This window comes from Acomys russatus, chromosome 17 (genome assembly GCF_903995435.1).
Source record: "Acomys russatus chromosome 17, mAcoRus1.1, whole genome shotgun sequence".
In the NCBI taxonomy this organism is placed as follows: domain Eukaryota; kingdom Metazoa; phylum Chordata; class Mammalia; order Rodentia; family Muridae; genus Acomys; species Acomys russatus.
The window spans coordinates 63,080,721-63,103,084 of record NC_067153.1 but is presented as its reverse complement, the minus strand read 5'-3'; the positions used below and the strand labels follow the sequence as shown (position 1 = coordinate 63,103,084).

General features: G+C 51.9%; 1 protein-coding gene across 1 annotated transcript in view; it reads right to left on the bottom strand.

The window, feature by feature from the left end:
- Window positions 1–10,504: 10,504 nt before the first annotated feature.
- Window positions 10,505–22,364, bottom strand: part of Acvr1b (activin A receptor type 1B) — a 38,706-nt gene continuing 26,846 nt past the window's right edge. Inside the window, exons 4-9 of the mRNA XM_051160371.1 lie at window positions 21,657–21,887; window positions 19,345–19,512; window positions 18,585–18,741; window positions 16,942–17,066; window positions 12,994–13,124; window positions 10,505–11,265 (exon numbers count right to left, since the gene is read on the bottom strand). Of these exons, the coding sequence (XP_051016328.1) occupies window positions 11,140–11,265; window positions 12,994–13,124; window positions 16,942–17,066; window positions 18,585–18,741; window positions 19,345–19,512; window positions 21,657–21,887 (938 nt within the window). The 3' untranslated portion in view covers window positions 10,505–11,139. The remainder of the gene's footprint in view (window positions 11,266–12,993; window positions 13,125–16,941; window positions 17,067–18,584; window positions 18,742–19,344; window positions 19,513–21,656; window positions 21,888–22,364) is intronic.

Here is a 22,364-nt window from a genome sequence, read left to right as displayed (position 1 = left end):
CTAAGCGCCCAAGCTCTCAGTGCCTCTGACTTCAGTTCCTCATCATGAATCTGAGCCCTACTCTGTGCCAGGCAGGGGCTGACTAGGCTCTGCTGGGACAGAGGTGCTTTGTGTGGGAGCCGGGTACCATGCTGTACATGAACAGCGTAAGACACACACACCACAGGGGAAAGGCTTTCTTCTACCTTTCAGCTCACCAATCTGATTGTCTCCCTGTGTCTTGTGCACCCCCCACTCCCGCCCCAGCATCCACACCACACAGAGGTGTGGGTGGGAGGGGCGCTCTTCCACCCTCAGAAATTGCACAAGTCCAGATGGCAGGATGCTCGTGGGGTGGCTTAGAGACTGTGTTGACTAAGACTCGCTCCTTTAACGCTTTTCTCCTGCCCCCCCCTAAACAAGTAGCCTTCAGTTGAGGGGCAAAGGGAATGTCTGGGGGGAAATATGGGGGGGGACGACTCTATCGACAGCATCAACACATATGGACCCTTGGACCGTCTGTTACCTGACAGACGGCATCTGGGGGCTGGGGGGGGGGTTACAGAGGCAGAAGGCACAAGAATTTCTTTTATATTCACTCCAGTTCTTACCTAAGAAAGGACCCCTCCAGCCGGGCGTGGTGGCGCACGCCTTTAATCCCAGCACTCGGGAGGCAGAGGCAGGCGGATCTTCACTGTGAGTTCGAGGCCAGCCTGGTCTACAAAGTGAGTCCAGGACAGACAAGGCTACACAGAGAAACCCTGTCTCAAGAAGAAGAAGGAAGAAGGAGAGGAAAGCACTCTCCTCAAATGGACTCTGCTCAGCCTCTTCTGTGAAGAATCTGCCCGCCTCCGCCAGAAGGGGCTTAGCGAGTCCACGGGTGACAGCTCGGTTGACACAGACCGCCTTTGTGTTGCTACAGAGGTAGATAGCCCTCCCCACACCCCCAGCTTGCGTAAGTCCGACTGCCTCTGGCCTCCAAGTGAGAAGCCACCGCAGGGAGCTGAAGTTCTCACCTAAGAAAGAAGGTGCTAGAAACCCCAGAGCAAGCGTGAGCCCTGAAAAGGCAATTTCTGTTAAGTCCTTGGCTTTCCTAGGATTTCAGATCTGGAAAGGGCCTCATGTTCTGGAAAAGATGTGTGTGGTCCAAGCCCTCCTGCTTGCAACAGCAGCCAGAGAGGGAAAGGCTGCCTCAGAGTGGGCTTAAGAACCCAAGACTCTTGACTAAGATTGCGGGTTCAGCAGCAGCCTGCTTCCTCTGCGGCGGGCCGCCTCAGTTTCTCCGTGGAAGGATAGGTAGAGCCCGGCGCCTCCCTGTGTGATGGTGGCGCCCTCTGCTGGTCATGAGTCTTGTGGTGGAAACTCTCAAAGGCCGGCGGCGTGCGCGGCGCCACCTGGCCACCCAGTCATATTTTGGAATCCCACACAGCGCTCCCAGGAGGATCTGTACTCAGTCCCCGGAGCTCAGCCTTCACTCCCCTACCTCCTCGTAAGCCACGCCCCTTATCTGCCATCTGTTCTCCTCCTCCAATCAGCCTCCAGCGGGCCTCCTGCGGCTCCAGGATATCCCTTAGCAAATCCCCTGGGAATCTGCTCCTGAGAAATCCATATTCTGTCTGCAGCTTATGCCGAAGCAGGTGTCTTGTTCTCAGGGAGCTCGGGTTTCCTAGTAATTTTTACTCCAGCTGCCCCGGCAGAGAAGGGGCTCGGGTTGGCTTAAGGAGGGACCTGGGAAGCGCGGGGTTCTTAGTAGGGGCAGTCTAATGGACAAAGGCCCTTCTCACTCCCTTAGGACAACCCTTTGCCGAGGAGCACCAGGGAGCTGTGAGAGTTCAGACCCTCTAGACTTTCAGTGAGTCCGTTACCTCAGGGCCCCGAAGCGACAAGGACGAACAAATAACTCTGCGGATGCCATCTCCCTGCTTCTGCGCGAGGGGGGAGGGCGAGCTGCAGCAGCAGAGGGCCTGGGACTCAGCTGGCTCTCCGGTCCACCAGGAATGAGGAGCTGGGCCGCAGCTACATGACGTCACTGCTTGCAGGAGGCATAGAACAGCCGGTGGGCAGCTGGCTGGGCAGGGAATGTGTGCTTTCTTAAGGGCTCCTGTTGCTTAACCATGTTCTGTTCGTGGGATGTGTCTGTGCTGGTGCTGGGGCCCTGCTGGGGTGGGGGTGGAGCTGGGGGGGGGGGGAGTTCTCACACAGCTTAGTGACCGGGCTCTTGGGAGTTCTGCGGGTAGAAGTCAGGTGGACGGGACAGCTTGCGTTGGATATGGGTGTCTCATCTGGTCCCATTCATAAGCCAAGGGCCAGCTAATTAACTAGATGGAAGGGACACTCTAGCTGGTTTTCCTCAGATTAGCAACACGTCACTCCTGGGGCATGGAGTGTATGCTGTCTCGCTTCTCACTTCAGCACAGGAAATGCAGGAAAGGACAAGGGCCCAGACTCCAGAGAGCTCTTCCCTGTCTCCCTGTCGGCAAATGCACACCTGTTCAGTAGCGTAATTCAGAGGCGGGGAGGGGCTGGACGGGGCAGGGCAGGGTGGGGGCTCAGCACAGACAGCACTGTGTATCAGGCTACCCAAACCCCCAAAACACATCTGCTAGACCTCCAGGCCAAGGCTCTGCCACGACTCCAGACAAAGCTGGCTCCCCTTTCTGCCGGGGCTTGCATCTGATCATGCCCAAACCTGTGTCTCCTGCCCTTGGCCTCTCCTCCCGTTCTGCTACCACCGAGTGACTCCCTACAGACAAGCACCCCCTGCTTGCACTCCTGACTGTGGTCTGGATGCTGTCCTCCCACAGGCTCTGCCCTCCGCCCTCTGCCCTGGGTGATTGAGTCAGGAAGGCTCTGTCCTCATAAATAGGGCAGGTAGGTGCCCTGCCAGGTGCTTCTGTCAACTGGCTGGAGCTATCTGAAAGGAGGGAGTGTCCACTGAGCAAACGCCTCCGAGACTAGCAGTGGTGGCACACACTTTTACTCCCTGCACTCAGGAGGCAGAGGCAGGCAGATCTCTGAGTTTGAGGCCAAGCCTTGGTCTACAGAGCCAGTTCCAGGACAGCCAGAGCCACACAGAGAAACCCTGTCTCAACAAACAAACAATGTTTCCATACAACCAGCTAGCACATTTAACTAGTGAATGGTGGAGGAACGGAGGGGAGGGGAGGGAAGGGCCCACCCTTTGTGGGTGGTGCCATTTTTTGGGCTGGTGGTCAGGCTGGGCAAGCCAGTAAGCAGCACCCCTCCATTGCTCCTGTGTCAACTCCTGACGCCAGGTCCCTGCTCTGTTTGAGTTCCTGTCCTGACTTCCTTCGAAGATGAGCAGTGCCGCCGTGTAAGTGTAAACCAAATAAATCCTTTCCTCCCCTGCTTGCTTTGGTCATGGTGTCTCATTGCAGCAACAGAAACCCCAAGACAAATGCTCTTAGGAAAGAGGCCATAGGCCTGCCATGCAAGAACTGCTAAGGCGTCACTTCCGGAGACTAAGCTTTCACTTAGCACTGCCTGCTGCGGGTCCCTTGATCTCAGATTCTTCATTCTCCAGAAATGTTAGCTAAAAGTTCATGTTTATAAATTATCCATGGGAGATGTGGTGCGTGCCTTTAATTCCCGCACTTGGGAAGCCAAGACATGTGGATCTTGACAAGTTTGTTGAGGCCAGCTTTGTCTACACAGTAAGACCTTGCCTCAAAAATCAGAGCACCAAACAAAAACCTGGTCCAAGGACTTCTCCCCACCTGTGTTGTGAGGACGGAGCCCAGGAACTCGTACTCTGTCATGGGCTAGTGATCATTTTCTGGAAGATGTTCTCTTGTTTGAAACAGGGCCTCACTATGTAGCCCTGGCTTACCTGAAACTCACTAATGTAAAGCAGGCTGGCCTTGAACGCAAAGATCTCCCTGTCTCTGCCTTGCAAAGATGTCAAGATTAAGGTATGTGCTACCTGACCCAGACAGATGAGGAACAGGGACAAACTTAGACACCTTCCAACGGCGTTATCCCTACACAAAGATCGGGGACATGAAGTTGTATTTGGTAATTCTTTCTTTTTTCTTTTCTTTCTTTTCTTTTTTTTTTTTTTCTCTTTGGCCGACAGGGTTTCTCTGTGTAGCCTTGGCTGTCCTAGACTTGCTTCGTAGACCAGGCTGTCCTTGAACTCACAGCGATCCACCTGCCTCTGCCTCCCGAGTGCTGGGATTAAAGGCACCCACCTCTCTGATGAGACGTATGTACCACTGCACACCCAGTTTTATACGTGTTGAGGACTGACTTGCATACCAGCCAAGCACCAGAACCCAGCTCCAGGAGGTCTTAACTTATGATACAGTAAGTATACTAGCTAGTAAGAAAAGCTTGGAGAGATGGCTCAGAGGTTAAGAGCACTGGCTGCTCTTCCAAAGGTCCTGAGTTCAATTCCCAGCAACCACATGGCAGCTACGACCATCTATAGTGAGATCTGGTGCCCTCTTCTGGCATGCAGGCAGAATACTGTATAAATAATAAATACGTTTTAAAAAAAAAAGAAAAAGAAAGAAAATCTTGGAGACCAACACAAGAGGGAAAATGACTAATCAGCACAGTGAGAGTCATTCTCCCAGCAGAGGTGGGTTAATACCGCATAGTCGCCATTCTGAGACCCCACCCACATAGTTGTGACTTCTGGCGGTGAGAAGAGGGAGGCACCCCAGCTGACTCCCTTCCTTATATTCGTGGCTTCCTTAATGTGGCCAAAAGTCACCGTCATTGGGTGATGGTGGCGCATGCCTTTAATCCCACCAGCACTCGGGAGGCAGATGCAGGTGGATCTCTGTGAGTTCGAGGCCAGCCTGGTCTACAGAGAGAGTTCCAGGACAGCCAAGGCTACACAGGGAAACCCTGTCTCAGAGAGAGAAAAATGAACATCTGCTGTCACTGGCGTAAAGGTGACCAACTGCCTCCTCAGCTCCTGCCATCAGGACTCTGTACTCTCAAACCAAGAACCCAGGTGCCTTTCCTCAAGGTTGCTTTTGTCAGTGTTTTGCTTTGTTTTTTGAGACAGGGTTTCTCTGAGTAGCTCTGCCTGTCCTGGAACTCAACGATTTACCTGCCTCTGCCTCCCCAGTGCTGAGATTAAGGGTGTGACCCATCAAGGCTTGTAACTAAAATTAGTAACTAATTAAAGTAACTAATGGAAGCGCATATTCCCATTGCCTGGAAGTCCTCCTAGGGATGCTTTCCTGAGTTTCCCCACCTCCCAGCAACGCCCGGGAATGGAGATCAAGCTTGCTACACAGACTTCAGGAAACATTTCTACAAATGTGGGTGGGTTTTCCATGGTGGAAAGCCTTGAACGGAGGCGCCCAGAGGATGGTTCTGCCCTTAGATTCAGGACTGCTGCCCCAGTAATCCCTTGGAGGTCTGGCCTGTGGCCACTCCTCAAAATTTTGACTTGCTAGCCCTCACAACTGACTTGGTGCCTTAGAATCCTCTCCTCTCTCTCTCTCTCTCTCTGTGTGTGTGTGTTTCTCTGTCTGTTGTCTGTCTCTCTCTCTCTCTCACACACACACACCTCTAAACACTTGCAATTGTCCTATTGTTTTTCTGCAGAACCCTAGTTACACCATCACTGGCTCAACTCAAAGCCCTCTCACTCACTTTTGTCATACCCCTTACGTCCCCTAGTCAGTTACTTGAACCATGTTACTCCTAATTTTGCTTTGTGTTTAGCAAGCCTATTCCCAGGACTGTGGAAATCCAAACACATATGGCCCAGGGGTCAAAAACTGCTGTGCAGCAAGCAAAACCTAAGTGATTCACCCTCTAGATGAACACACGCCTTTGATGACACAGTGACCTTCAAGTATCCGTGAAGAGGAGCCAGGATGGCTGCCATTCTGACTTTCAAGTTGGCAAATCTGACCCTGCAAACCATGTGTAGGTCCAGGACGGGCAAGAGATTGATCAGCCATGGGGTCAGCAAGGAACCCTCGCGAGGTCAAGACTGAGTTCATACAAGCCTCTGAAGAAGGGGTCAACAGATCACTGAGATACCTCAGCGAGGGCTTTGGGCTTTTGCTGTCACCTCTGACAGGACACAGGACACGGTAACAGCTGGCTGGGCTACTGAGGGCACGTGGCAAACTTAAAGCGAACTTGTAGAGATCAGCAGCCGCAGATGGGAGAATGGAAAATCGTGAGTAATAACCAGAACTCCTACACCGTGAAAGGCTGGAGCAGTGAGCAGGTCCTACAGGGACATTTTAGTGAAAACACAGGGGTCTGTACCCAAGTTCAGAATCTCAACTGCCCACAAGTAGGTTGGAGAGATGGCTGGATTGCCAAGAGGTGAGCTACAGTCCGGCAATGACCTCCGGCATCAAGCAGTCTGTGTAGTAACTCGCTCTCCAACCTGTCAAAGAATACTTGGGGACAGTTTTCACCCTGCCAGGCTCCAGTCTAGTGAAGATCAGGAAAGTTAGCTGTCTTGGCTGAAGAAGATGGACGTGTGGAGGCAAGGACAGGGTAGGGCTGCAGACAACAGTTAGATCCAAGGTCTTCTCCATCCACGAGTTTAATGATCTTCATCAATTTATTTGACTTTTCAGCCAGGTGGTGGCGGCACACACCTTTAATCCCAGCACTTCGGAGGCAGAGGCAGGTGGATCTCTGTGAGTTTGAGGCCAGCCTGACCTACAAAAAGAGTTCTAGGACAGCCAAGACTACACAGAACCCCTGTCTCAAAGAACAAAAACAACTTATTTGGCTTCTCCAGTAACCCTCCACTTTATAGCCCACAGTGACAGTGACGCCTTCTTTGCCTGGTTGTTTTAGGGTTAAATCTTTTGTTTTGTTGTTTTGGAGACAGGGTCTTTCTATGTAGTCCTGGATGTTCTAGAACTTGCTATATAGACTAGGACAGCCTTGAACTCACTTAGATCTTCTCTGCTCTGCCCAAGTGCTGGGATTAAAGGTGTGTTCCACCACACCCGGCTTTAGTAATGTTTTAGAATTATACTTATGTGGGTGTAGGTGCCGCAGTCTGTCTGTGGACAGGACAGGACGATTCTCCTGTCTCTCTCTGGCAAATGCAGTTTGTAAAAACTGAGCCATCTCTCTGGCAAACAGTCAGTCTTCAACAGGCCTTTGAACAATATGACTGCTGCCTTCAAACGTTCTTTTGGGCCTTTAGATGGGAGACCTGCTGAAGGCACTTGCAGGTTGCAGGGCCTTTCTCAACCGTGGTCTACAGATGAAGTTGTCCTGGACGCTGTGTGATGCTGCCTCCAGTTATCCGCAGGGACTCCATCTCAAGTCGAGGCTGTCCTTCCAGCACCTAGCCTGTTGGAACATGGCCCGAGAATGGAGCCGTATGAGGGGAACTCTGAGTGCTTGTGAGAAAACTCTGCAGGGAAAAAAAAGTCTTGTGACCTCGGTTTCTTCAAAACCCCGGGATTGTTCTTGGAATGTGTTTTCGTGCCCCTCCCATGCACAGTGGACAGGAGTCACTGCAGATTAGTCGTTACAATGGGCCATTGCTTATCTGCCTCTGCGGGAAAGCGAGGTGGCCATTGTTTATCTGCCTCTACTGGGAAACAGGATTTTTGCTGCATGCAGCTTCAACTCGTGAGAACTTCACTCAGGTGACCTTTCTTAGTAGAAACTGATGCTCTGAATAAAGTTTGCAAAAGACTTCAGTCACCTCATTCTTAGGTTCCACCCTCTCGCAACCAACCACCGGTAACCACCAGCCATGCTCCGAAAATTCCAGCAAAATCCTTGATGTTATCTCAGTCTCCTAAGTGCCCTGAACTCACACTCACTCTTCAGTCTAGATGAGGGACATAAAACTGGAGAGTCTCTTACGGTGCCTCGGAGGGTCAGCGGCTGTGACTGACCAGGCTCAAGAGCCTGTTTGTATTTTATTTATTTATTTTTATTTTATGTGCATTTGTGTTTTGTCTGCATGTATGTCTCTGTGAAAGTGTTGGATCTTGAAGTTACAGACAGTTGTGAGCTGCCATGTGGGTGCTGGAAATTGAACCTAGGACCTCTGGAAGAGCAGTCAGTGCTCTTAACCACTGAGCCATCTCTCTAGGCCCACAAGATCCTGTTTTATGCATTGGGTTTTTTTTTTCGAGACAGGGTTTCTCTGTTGTAGGCCTGCCTGTTCTGGACTCACTTTGTAGACCAGGTTGGCCTCGAACTCACAGAGATCCACCTGCCTCTGCCTCCAAAGTGCTGGGATTAAAGGTGTGCGCCACCACGCCAGGCTTTTTTTTTTCATGCCAGGCTTAAGATCCTACTTTATAAACAGACCAAAATGCTGCAGGCCCCAGAAGGCCTGACATGGCCATGGCCATGCCCCCCACCCAGGACAAGCCCCCAGAAGCCCTGACATGGCCATGGACGTGCCCTCCACCAGGGACAAGCCCACAGAAGCCATTACACACAGAGGGCACACGGCACCAGAGAAGCTCTGTGAATAAAACTTTAATAATGTACAGCAGAAACTGGACAGGCTCGTTCTTATATTAAAACAAAAATTTCCTATATTACAACATATTTACATTTGCATACTGAAGAGGTAAAGTGTCTAAGTGGCTATTTTACAGTCCTTTCTAATAAACTGTACAAAACCCAAACAGGAGTACCAAGAATACCGCACAGGCCTTGACAGCCACCAAAGACCGGGCTTGGCCTTGGTCTGTGAATCCAGAATCCAGAGGTGCAGGTAGCCCTGGGGGTCAGGGAGCCAAACTGCAGGTCATGGGAGTGAAGCTCCCCCAAAGCTGCTCCTGCCCTCCTGAGAGCTGGAGTACACACTTGGGGCACACAGCCCCGCCCCCCCGGCAGGCCAGTGGTGTGGGAGTCACTGCGGGGGTGGGGGTTGGGTGTGTATGAGCGCTACAGTTCCCTCACCGCTGTAGGTGGCAAGGGTGAGGTCAGCAGGGGTGGGTAAGGAGGCCCCCCAGATGACACAACCGGGACTCGCGGGAAATTGTTCAGTGGCCAGTAAATTGGCCCAAAGAATTAATCCCTTTAACGCAAGGAAAGAAGTTATACACCAGAAAATAAATAGGCTAAGAATATGGGGAGACCAAGGCAGGCGAAGCTGGGCTGGAGGCAGCTTCCCTGCATACACTCACACTTGGGGGTGGGCGGGGAAGGAGGGTGCACAGTGAACGTACGCACACTCACTTGGGCTCCCCTCCCTTCCCTCAGCGGTCTTATTTAACAGCAGTGATTCTAGCTCAGCCGCCCTCTCGGGAGCGGCCATGAGCACTTCTGGTCTCAGAGTGGGCACCCATCCACTCACATGACTCAGTTCCCGTTCCACGTGCCAGGAGCAGCCGCCAAGCCTGCCGCACGCGCGGAGGCCCTCCCAGGTCCAGCACTCAGCAGGCACTCAACCCAAATTTGCTGAGCAAATGTCTGGAAAAGGTGCAACCAGGCGGACAGTGCACACAAGGCCGTGGTGCTCATGGGATGGAGGTGCACAAAGCCCCCCAAGGGGGAGGCAGGCTCAGTGCTGACTGGGAACAGGCTCAGGAGCAAAGACAGGCGTTTCCAGTGACTGAACTACGTGCATTTGAGTCTAGAGAATTCTTGTGGTGTTTTGTTTGTTTTAGGGATTTCTTTAAAAACAAACAGACTAAGAGGTAATTGTCACATAGAGATGGTTCTCTTTCTACAAAACATAACAGCATTAAAGTTAAAATCCTGACCCTCCCCCCCAAAATAAAATAAAGTGAATTAAACCACTCCAGTTAAAAGTTATGGCTTCAGTTATTATATACCTAAGATATGCTGACCAAGTCACCCCCCACCACCAGGTGTCTAGAACTCAGTAACTACTACACTTAGGACAAACACCGTAGTCAGCTAGACTGCCCCCTTCAGCAGGGACCCTGAAGCAGATGCGAGTCTTTTCCCTCTACCCTGATCGGAGAATCCAGTACAAGAAGGCCCATGCAGATGCCTCCCTCCCACCCTCGACTCCCTCCCCACCCCTGCACCCCATCCCTCCCCACCCCAAACCCACCACCGCCACCACCACCAAAAATATACACTGCAGTTTGCAGAATCTGGGGTGGGACAAACAGATGTCACATTCCGATCTGAGTCCCAAGATCTGGCTTCGGATTCCTCGGTCCTTCCTCACGGCTGCTGAGGAAGACGCCCTTGGGCTGGCTCACTTCCCACGGCTGATGCTGAAACACAACAACCAAGACTCCGGAACATTCCCTCTGCCATCCTACCCCCCTCGCTTTGACCCAAAAGCCTCTCCTACCATGGACAAGTGGGCCAGCTTTGGTTCTGGTCTGAAATGGAAGAGGAGGGCCTGGGACACAGAGTGGGCAAGCAGCCTGCTGGGAAGAGAGGACCGCTCGGACAGGGACTGGGGACAGACAGACCCTCAGGAGGGCACAGGTTAACGACATGCTGCTCACTGTGACAGAGGCAGCGCCACTCAGAGACAGTGTGGCCACCACATCCTGGCCTGCACATGCACAGAAAGCTCAAGCAGTTAAGTGTACACACACAGACACAGACACAGACACACACACACACACACACACACACAGACACACACACACACGGGCATGGCACGAACCAGGCACAATGTGGAATACACCTCGGCACATGCACACTTGGCTGGACAGACAGGCAGCAGGTTGTGTCTCCAGGGGCTGTCCCTCCAGCTGTCCATGAGAAAAGGATGACGTGGCTCAGGGCTGCCTGTGAGAGGAAGAGGTGACACTTCTGGTTTCTCTAAATATCTTGGTGCCAGCTGCCTGGTCCCTGGAGAACCTGCAGCCTGGCGGACCACAAGGTATGGGGGCTGTTCCTGGGAGACCCCAGCACCCCGGCACCACCCCGGCTACATGCCAGATGCACAGAGCTTACTCTCCTTCCCCCTGTGAGGAGTCTGAGATGTGGCATCGAGTTGTCTACATAATTTGCACTCAGAGTCTCTATGCCATCAGGAGGTAAATATAAAAAGTGTCTGTGTCTCAAACCCGACATGGGAGTGTGCGAGTCTCCCAGGCTCTGTCCCTCTTGCAGGCCACGGCTCTGGCCAGAGGGCTGGGCAGAAACAAGAGGTAGGCCTCCACACCGCTTGCTCGGTGGGTGCAGTCATCCTCGCTGCCCAGGTTCTGTGAGAGGCAGAGGAGCAGCTTAGATCTTCACGTCTTCCTGCACGCTCAGCTGGGACAGTGTTTTCTTGATGCGCAGTGCCGTCAGGCGGGCAGCACCGTTGGCGTACCAGCACTCTCGCATCATCTTCCCCATCACCCGCAAGGCCTGCACAGAGCACAGAGAAACCCAGTGACCCGTGTGAGCCCTGGCTGCTGGTGCTGGCCAGTCAGGTCAGATCCAGCCCACAGTGCTTTGCAAGGAAAGCAACAGCAGCAGCACAAGGCTGGTTCTGTCCTCAGCTAAAAACACTCCAAGGCGCCCAAGGTGCCTTATGCAACGGCAGCGGGCAGCTACTAAATATGAGCCGGTAATTGTGGTCCTAGGTGCACCAACGCCCCCTAGTGGCCAGGCTCTCCCTATACACAGTAGGCTAAGTGCGTGGGGAGTGGAGGCCCTTGTCCCACAGAGCTTCCAGAATTAGCAGAGCAGGCTGCAATCAGAAAGGCAAGTGGGTAAATGGAAGATGTGCTAACTGCTCAACCGTGGGAGTCTCCACAGCCTCCTCCAGCTGTGAAGCCAGCACACGTGCGTGCTGTGTCTGTTTGCTGCCGTGAAGCTGCAAAGGCAAACAAAGACGTGAGAAAAGCAAGGCTGTGAGGGAACAGGGCTGTACCCCCTGGTAGGCAGGCCACGCTGGCTTGAAATTTCCAAGACTCCAGCCCCGCATGTTAGTTAGGGTCCATCACAAAACTCTCCCCAATTCATGTGTCTTATGACTAGGAGTCAAAATCTCCCTCCTAATCCAACCCCTTAACATCCCCCCCCCCTTGTATCTTGGGCCTGCCCCTTTCTGGGCCATCCAGTCTCAATGCCACACCCCACCTCCGTGGCCTGTGGCTCCTGGGCCACTCTTCTAGTTTGCTAGATAGGTCTACAGGAGCCTCACTGAGGATGGACCCCACGCGTTGCACTGGGCTACACCCCAAGTCAGTTTTGATAGGCTCAGCAGCTCTTTGTTGACTCCCCTCTACGGCAAGGCAAGGAACTACTTTTCTTCTAGGTATCACGTCCCAAAGACTACTCTACAATGGCCGGAGGAGTGACCACGCCACAGCGAGCTCAGATGGGACAGCACAAAGCAAGTCTCCCACATCTGGAACACTTGGACAGGATCCTCTCAGGGCTGGGATGTCTGCGGATATAGCCATGGAGAGAAGGAACTGGGACCAAGTGTGGACAGGAAATTCACACACACACTTCCTATCCACCTGTACTCACGATCTGAATGTGGCTTTGTATAACATTTTCAATGTCCCTACATATGACTACGAGCCACCACATGAGGCCAAGCATGGAGTTTTCTAGTTGTAGCACTTTGTTAATGATCAAAAAGTTTTATATTTTGGATTTACAAAGATTATACTCAAAAGACAAACCTTGGAGTTGGCCCACTTAAAAAACAACAACAAAATTTTTTCTTAAAAAAATTTTTTTTTCTTTTTTTTGTTTGTTTTTAGTTTTTGGGTTGTTTTTTTTTTTTTTTTTTTTTTTTTTTTTTTTTTTGAGACAGGGTTTCTCTGTGTAGTCTTTTCTGTCCTGGACACTCTTAGTAGACCAGGCTGGCCTCAAACTCACAGCAATCCACCTGCCTCTGTCTCCAGAGTGCTAGGATTAAAGGTGTGTGCCACCACACCTGGTTGACTTTGTTTTTAGTTTTTTTAAGACAGGGTTTCTCTGTGTAGCCCTGGCTGTTCTGGACTCGCTTTGTGAACCAAGCTGGCCTCAAACACAGAGATCTGCCTGCCTCTGCCTCCTCAGTGCTGGGATTACAGGTGAGCGCCACCACGTGCCACCATGCCTGGCCCTCTCACAGGTGCCATGCAAGCCCCCTACCTCGTAACTCTGCCACCAGTTGGGGATGTTGGGCCGTAACTTCTGGTCACAGACGACCTTCCGCATCTCCTCAATGGAAGGGTCGGAGGGCACTAAGTCGTAATACGGCAGCTGATATTCTTCATGGACGCCTAGGAGAAGGAAAACCGACCAACCCAGTCACCAACAGAGGAGAAAGCACAGCCACGTCGTGAGCTGTGTGCACAGCCACACACAGCAGCCTGGGCCTCCAGGGCTGGGGCAGAAGCCCTGTCAAGCTGGTCTCACAACACCATCTCAAACAGAAACAAAGCCAAAACAAAAACTGACAAGTGTAGCCCAAAGTCTTTATTCATTTCAAAACAAAACAAAAAAAACCCAAAAGCACAGAACTATCAGATTCCTGGGGTCATGAACATTTTCCAACTGACCAAAGCTAAGAAAATCTAAATAAGATTAAGAAATCTGACAGGAAGTTTGTTTTATTTATTTTATTTTGAGGTATAGTCTCTCTACTTAGTCCTGGAACTCACTAGGTAGACCAGGCCGGATTTGACCTCAGGGACCCCAGCTTGGGCCACCCTGCTGGGTGAGAACTGTATTTTTTAATTTATCAATTCATAATAAATAATGCTGGGAGAAGAGGGCTCTGTCCCTCTGTTGGTGCTGACACTAAGCAGTTATTCTAGAACCCTGCGTACTGGGAAAAGCGATGCCCTCTGCTCCCCACGCTGAGCACACACTGTGGCCACATGTGCAGCTGAAGCTCAACTTTTTATAGATTGATTCGTTGGTTGGTTTTTTGAGACAGGGTTTCTCTGTGTAGCCTTGGCTGGCCTGGACTCGCTTTGTAGACCAGGCTGGCCTAGAACTCACAGAGATCCACCTGCCTCTGCCTCCCGAGTGCTGGGATTAAAGGTGTGCGCCACTATGCCCGGTGAAGCTGTACTTTTATTATTTTTCCCTTTTTTAGTTTGAGACAAAGTCTCACTATGCAGGTCAGGCTGGCCTTGAACCCATGGTCCTCAGCCTCAGTCTCTGAGGTGGGCTACAGGTAGGAGCCAGCATATCCCAAATCCTCTACTGCGCTGCACTAACGGGATGCTCTGCTGCGCTGCACTAACGGGATCCACTACCACGTTGCACTAATGGCATGTGCCACCATGGCTACTGGTAAGATTTATTCATTTACATATTTTTTCATTTTTATAAAATATGTATTTATTTAGTATTATGTACACAGTGCTCTGCCTGCATGTCACTTGCAGGCCAGAAGAGGGAATCAGATCATATTACAGATGGTTGTGAGCCACCATGTAGTTTTGCTGGGAATTGAACTCAGGATCTCTGGAAGAGGAGTCAGTGCGCTTAACCTCTGAGCCATCTCTCTAGCCCCTCATTTACATATTTTTAAATTTTATTTTTGCTGGGTGTGGTGGTGCATGCTTTTAATCTCTTTAATATCTCTAGCCCCTAAGACTTTTTTCTGCTATTTTTTTTTTTGTGTTTGTTTGTTTGTTTGGTTTTGTTTTTTTGAGACAGGGTTTCTCTGTGTAGCTTTGTCTGTCCTGGACTCCCTCTGTAAACCAGGCTGGCCTTGAACTCACGGAGATCCACCTGCCTCTCCCTCTTCAAGTGTTGGGCTTACAGGCATGAGCCACTGCGCCCAGCATAAGTTCTATTTTTAAGATTGAAAAACATTTTTAAAAAATTTACATCTCTCTGCCTCTGTGGTTCCTGAGGTGGCCAGAGGAGAAAGACGTTGCTGTGCAGAGGAACTGCAGGTGGCTGTGGCCTGCCTGCCTGAGGAGGCACTGGGAATGAGCTCAGGTCCTTGAGAAGAACCGCAAATGTTTAACTATCACCTCGTTTCTCTCTCCCTCAGGCCTGTGTGCCTGGTGCTTGCATAGGTAGGAGTCAGATCCCTGGAACTAAAGTCACAGGTGGTGGGGAGCCGCCATGTGGGGGTGCTGGGAACCTGAGGCCACTGCAGGAGCAGCCAATGCTCTGAACCATTCACTGAGCCCATAGTTACCTACGGGGTAGCTGAGACCTGAAGCTCAGGTCTTGGCCTCTAGTCTCAGCTGTGTAAGCTGCAGACATTGCTTAGCCGTCCTCTGCCTCACTCTCTCTTTTTTTTTTTTTTGAGACAGGGTTTCTCTGTGTAGCCTTGGCCATCCTGGACTCCTGGACTCACTTTGTAGACCAGGCTGGCCTCGAACTCACAGCGATCCGCCTGCCTCTGCCTCCCGAGTGCTGGGATTAAAGGCGTGCGCCACCACGCCCGGCTTCCTGCCTCACTCTCTTGATCTACCAAATGAGGGCAGTACTAGCATCCGCCTTTACAGATCTACAGTACAGACAGGACACGAGTCCACGCAGCCAGCAGTGACGATGTGCTACAGTTATTACATAGTTAGCCATAGCTTCTGGACGTCATGAGGAAAAAGACACTTATTCACAGTTTGTTGTGTGACAGGAGATGGCTCAGGTAGAGCACCTGCTGTGCGAGCATCAGGGAACTGAGTTCAGTTAAGCAAGGACACATCTGTGAGCCCAGTGCGGGATGCCTGCAGCACCTCAGCCATGCAGGCGAACTCATGGGCTCCAGGTCCAGTGAGACACCTCATCTCAAAACCCTGCATACACACATGCACACACCTATGGAACAAATACATACATTACACACACATAATTATTTTGTTTGTTGAGACAGGGTTTCTCTGTGTAGCCCTGGTTGTCCTGGACTCAGTTTGTAGACCAGGCTGGCCTCAAACTCACAGAGATGCGTCTGCCTCTGCCTCCAAAGTGCTGGGATTACAGGTGGGAGCCACTGTACCCAGCTCACAATAATTTTAAAAAAGATGCATGGCAATTTTCTTTGTGGAAGGAGGGGCCCTGGGGCTTATACCAGATATACTAATGTATACAAACGACATGCATTACAGCACATGCACTGAGCTACATTCTAGCTCCAGAGTTTCCTAATCCGCTTTATATAGTCACAGTGATCAAAACTGAGAAGACATAGCACACAAGTCTCCCCTCCATTCCTTGGGTCTAACAACACAGTGTGGCCAGAAAAGAGTAGGAACAGAAACAACGGTCCTACTGGGAAAATCTACCAGCTTTTTAAAAATTTAGCCATTTCTACTGCCCTGGCTCTTCCATCAGAGAGAAGGCTGAGGGGCTCGTGGGCTCCTGAGCATCCTGTCATGATCACACGGCACAATACCTGGAGGCCATCCTAAAGTGCTGACATAGCTGGGCAGTGGTGGTGCACGCCTTTAATCCCAGCACTCGGGAGGCAGAGGCAGGTAGATCGCTGTGAGTTCAAGGCCAGCCTGGTCTACAAAACGAGTCCAGGACAGCCAAGGCTGCACAGAGAAACCCTGTCTCAAAAAAACAAAATAAAAAATAAAAAAAGAAGAAAGTTCTAAGCACTATTGCTAACCAAGAAAGTCCCTCTTTTAGTGCAAAGAGGCCACAGCAGGGCTCCCCAAAGATGTGGCTAGGTTCCTGTCAGAACAGAGCCTCTAACTCAGAGGACCCAGCCTCACCCCTGGCCTGCGTGCACCCTAGGAATTCTCCTGCAGTGTGAGTTACTGAGTGAGGGGAGACAGAGCGAGGAAGAAGCAGAGAGAAAAAAGAGGAGGAGATAGACGTGTGTGTGTGTGTGTGTGTGTGTGTGTGTGTGTGTGTGTGTCTGTCTGTCTGTCTGTCTGTCTAACATCCCCCAGAACAGTTATCACAAATAACAACACTGTTCTACAGCTGGCTGCAGGTCTCAGGGCACAGAAGAGTCTCGCCTCACGTACACAAAGCCTCAAGTTCAGCCCCAGGCAATGGATGTAACATGGAGCTGGCCTCTCAGCACAGTGGCCTCCAGGACTTGTGAAGAAGTGGGGGTACTAGCACCCCTAGGAAGCCCATAGTGCTGAAAGCCAGAGCCGGGGCAGAGCGAGGTACCTCCAGAGTTGCATCTCCGAGCGATCTCCCAGTACACGAGCCCCAGGGCGTAGATGTCGGCGCACTTGAAGGAATCAAAGTGCTTCATGTTGATGGTCTCATCAAGGACCTCAGGAGCCATGTACCTGGGACGGCAAGGGGGGCATGGTCACGCACAGCACACACAGTCACGCACAGCACACACAGCACACGCACAGTCACACACAGTACACGAGGACTGCTGTCTTCAAGCCAGGCACTGACCCAGAGCCGCTGTGTGAGGATGCTTCTCCTGCCTCGCCTCTTGGGAGGCAAGGCCTGAGCACATTTGACTTGCTCTGGAGCCTGTCTGGGTGTTGTGGGACTGTACACACAGTAAAGGCAGGTTGCTACTGCAGCCTTCGCTTTACTGAGGGCGCAATGACAATGTGAGCTTAAACTTCACTCTGAACTTCTTTTGTTGTTGTGCCTGACTTCAGATAGGTGAAAATAATTCTAGAGGTGACGGAATCCCACTTAGGGACTCTGGGCAGTGGCTGTGTGTGAGCATGTGCTGTAAGGTGCCCCACCGACACTCGGGATCCGGGCAGATGCCATCTCAGGTCGAGAGGACAAGAGACAGCAGCCGAATTAACTCACTCAGAACAAGCACACAGACCCTCCGTGCTACGACGTCAGTAGGCATGGCCAGGTGGGAGGCGGCCCTAACGCTGCTCTAGGATGGTGAACCTGCTCTGTCAGCCTCCCTCAGGGCCCCATAAGCCACGCTCTGTACTGCAGCACCCGCTGCCCAGGGCTGCTGCCCACCCTCCCAAACCCCGCTCCAAAATCCTTCTTATTTTTTCATTTCTTGAGACAGGGTTTCTGTATAGCCCTGGCTGTCCTGGAACTCGCTCTGTCGACAGTCAAACTTATAGAGATCCACCTGCCTCTGCCTCCCAAGTGCTAGGACTAAAGGCATGCACTACCACAACCAGCAGCAGCAGCAGCAACAACTACTACTATTATTATTATTATTATTATTATTATTATTATTATTTTGCTTTTTCAAGACAGTGTTTCTCTGTGTAGCCTCGGCTGTCCTGGAACTCATTCTGTAGACAAGGCTGGCCTCGAACTCACAGAGATCCGCCTGTCTCCCGAGTGCCAGGCATCCTGCTCCACTTCTTTCTCCACTTCCCTCTGCCATGGCCTAGAGAGGCCTCCTCCTGTGTGGGCTGGTGAGTGAGGGCCGCGGCCTAGAGAGGCCTCCTCCTGTGTGGGCTGGTGAGTGAGGGCCGTGGCCTAGAGAGGCCTCCTCCTGTGTGGGCTGGTGAGTGAGGGCCGCGGCCTAGAGAGGCCTCCTCCTGTGTGGGCTGGTGAGTGAGGGCCGCGGCCTAGAGAGGCCTCCTCCTGTGTGGGCTGGTGAGTGAGGGCCGCGGCCTAGAGAGGCCTCCTCCTGTGTGAGCTGGTGAGTGAGGGCCGTGGCCTAGAGAGGCCTCCTCCTGTGTGAGCTGTGAGTGAGGGCCGTGGCCTAGAGAGGCCTCCTCCTGTGTGAGCTGGTGAGTGAGGGCCGTGGCCTAGAGAGGCCTCCTCCTGTGTGAGCTGTGAGTGAGGGCCGTGGCCTAGAGAGGCCTCCTCCTGTGTGAGCTGTGAGTGAGGGCCGTGGCCTAGGGCTTTCTTACCGTTTGGTTCCCACCCTCTGATTTGGAGCAATATCTATGGTGTCAGTGACAGCATCATGACGGACAGCCAGGCCGAGGTCTGCGATGGCACACATGCCGTTCTTCTTCACCAGAATGTTCTTTGACTTTAAGTCTCGATGAGCAATTCCAGGCTTCCCTGGCAGGAAAAAACCAGGCATGTTTAAGGAAATGTATACAAGAGAAACACATGGATTCTGAGCCAGAGGCTTGGGCCAAGTCCTGGCTTTGCCTCCCTCAAGCCAATGATCCCACGAGCAGCTTGGCCTCCTCTTCTGGACAAACAGAATAGCAGCTCTTCATACAATGTGAAGAGACCAGGAAAGCGAGCAGCCAGCAGCCACCCCGGCACAAAGCCTGGTCCTCTTCCAGAAGAGCCTGCAGACACGTGGGCCCATGTCCTGCCACCGTGAGTCCTACAAGGCAGCGTGCAGCCTCAGTGGGAGGTAATTACAGTCTCACTCCGCTGTGCTGGTCTCTCCTCTCGGTTCTGTCCTTTTAGCACACCCCCAGGTGTCCTCAGCAAACCTCTGTCCATGCGTTACCCAGCCAAGCCCTCGCCTAACTGACCTTCCTAGGGGAGGCTAATGACAGGCAGTGAGGGAACCCATTCGTTCTTGTTCTTCCTCAGGTGGACAACCATTCCCAAAGTTTGGCTGCAGCTACCTCAGTCAGGACTGGGCAAGGAAGGACAGGCCTTTCGTCTCAAGCTTCTTGCTCCCGGGCTGAGCCCACTGCTCACCTTGAGTACCCACAATCTCCATGTGCAGGTGTGCCAACCCGCTGGCTGCAGACAGGGCTAGCTTAATCAGCCCCTCCGTGGTCACTGTGTAGCGGTTCAGATAGTCAAACAAGGAGCCGTGCTCGTGATAGTCAGAGACAAGCCACAGCTGGGTCCAGGTGCCGTTGTCTGTGAAAACAAAGATGGCGTCTGCACAGAAGGAACTCCAGGCAACAGGGAAGGAGGCGTGACGCACACAGACAGTGGCAGCTTCGGGCAGCCGCTGGTGTACACGGCTTGCCTCTGCTCCTCTGGCCGGCCCCGACCTCACATCCCTCACACCCCTGCGGCAGCACAGGGAGCAGCACTTATCTTCCAGCCCTGCTTCCTTATCCAAGAAAGTGAGCTGGTTGACAAGGTGACCCTCCCAACGGTTTTGGGCACTTGACTACTTGACCTCAGTTGGTGGCCATTTGGGAAGGCCACAGGGTATAGGCCTCGCTGGACAACGTGTGTCGCTGGGGCAGGGTTTAAGGTTTCAGAGCTACGAGCCACCCTCCTGCTTGAGGGTCAAGAGGTGAGCTCTCAGCTCCTGTCTACACTTCACCGTCATAGATTCTAACCCTCTGGAACCATAAGCCCAAAATAAACTCTTCTGTAAGTTGCCTTGGTCATGGTGTTTTTAAAATAATAATAATAATATAAAAACAAATATTAAACATAAATTATATATATATATACACACAGACATATATGTATGTATGTTAGATTTTTTGAAACAGGGTTTCTCTGTGTATCCCTGGCTGTCCTGGAACTCACAGAGATCCTCCTGCCTCTGCCTCCCAAGTGATGGGATTAAAGATGTGTGCTAACACACCTGGCTTGGTCCTGCTCTGTAAGCAGGAGGGCTCGAGTTCAGATCCCAGCACTCAAATAAGAGTCAGTCATGACACATGTTCCTGTGACACTACCATGGATGCAAGGGGTGACAGGAGGGTCACAGGGACTTGCTGGCAGCTAGTCCAGCTGATCAGTGAGCTCTGGGTTTTGCTAGAGACTCAATCTCAAAACACACGGCAGAGGATAATACAGGAAAACAGACTGACTCTGGCCTCCACATACACACATAGGCACACACACACAGGTACAAACACACACACACACACACACACACAGAGACGTGCACATAAAACCCAGCACAGCCCGGTCGCTGCCTACCCCTCCACTGCTTTCCCATGTTATCTGTAGATTTCCAAACATGCCTCACCTTCACATGTGCACAGCGCTTCCCTGCCTGCCCAGCGTTTGTAGCTCCTGCCTCAAGCTCGCGTGTGACCTGCCTTCAATCTGTGCTCACTAGACTGGCTTGTGCGTGCCTCCTATCATCAGCTGTTAGTTTTTCAATCAGTGATTTTCTCACAACAGGGACGCACCAGGCACAAGCAAAAGACTCAGAACTGCAGCCAGACAGTGAGGTGAGGTCCGCACCCCTATAATCGTAGCACTGGCAGACTGCGCATTTGAGGCCAGGCTGCACCACACAGCAAGACTCTGCCTCAACTCCCATCCTCCCTAACAAAGAAGCAAGAAAAGGGGGCGGGGGAATCACGGCCACTGCCGCCGCCGCCGCTGCCGCTGCCACCATCACCATCCTCCTCCTCCTCACCACCTCATCCTCCTCAGCAGCAGCAGCAACTCAGGGGCCTTAGGTATAGAACAGCCCCAAACAACTAAGTGACACTAAGGGGACAGGCAGGCCTTGGTTCCTCTGTGGCCACCTCACGACAGGTGTACATGCTGCTGGTTGTGCTGTAGGATGTGGACAGAGTGCTTTTCTGTCATCATTCTTTCCCAGAAGTGTGAGACCATAACTCCTCACTGCAGTGATTTACAAAACAAACACATCGGAATCCCAACAGAGACCCCAGCAGGTCTGAGGGCAGGTGGGGGTCGGGGCCTTCTCAGCTACACAATAACCCAGGTGTGAACTTGGCATAAAAGGCTCCACATTTTAAGAGGGTTTGAGGGCTGGAGAGATGGCTCAGCAGTTAAGAGCACTGTCTGCTCTTCCAAAGGTCCTGAGTTCAATTCCCAGCAACCACATGGTGTCTCTCAACCATCTATAATGAAATCTGGTGCCCTCTTCTGGCATGCAGGTATTTATGTAGGCAGAGCACTGTATACATACATAATAAATAAAATCTTAAAAAAAAAAAAAAAAAGAGGGTTTGGAACTATGGCTGTATTCAGACTCCCCGGCGCGCTGCAAAGCAGTCATGTCTCTCTAGTGTCATCTGTCCTTCTGTCCACCCCCCCTGAGAACGCCTCTGTACCTTTATTGTCAGCAGCAATGAATCCAAGGATGTTTTCATGTCGCAGCATGACTGTCTGGTAGATCTCAGCTTCCCGGAACCAAGACCGTTCCTCACGAGAAGAGAAGATTTTAACGGCCACATCGCCACCCCTCCACCGGCCTCGCCACACTTCCCCAAACCGGCCCTTGCCGATGATCTCCTGTAAAACAATGGTCCGGGCCACCGTGCGCTGGACAAACAGGGGTAACCCTGTGGGTCAAAGAATAGAGAGAAATCTAACATTGCAAACCTGCTAAACTCTGGGCCTGACACTCAGTGTGCAGCTCCAGAAAGGTACTCAGCTGCATGTCTTCCACACTCCCTGGTCCAGTGGTTACAGAGTGTTACAGCCAGACCCACATGTGAGGTGATTTACCACAGAGCAAGTCAACACAGAAGAACACGTGCCATTAGCTGCCTTCAACCATTTTACTGAGAATTTCTACTCCATCTGTGCGGATGAGAAACTTGACTGTAACTCTGATCACATTTACCAACTCACTGGACTCTTCTTTATTCTGATGGTAACAGAAAGAAATGAAGGTGAGGCACAGCCTTTCTGGTCACCTTGCTCACTAGCCACTAGAGGGCGATGCTGTGTGGCCAACACAGTGGACCCATGGTCTAAACAGAGAGCTCTAGTCACAGGAAGGCTCAGGTGGAGACTAGGGGCCCACACTCGTCCAC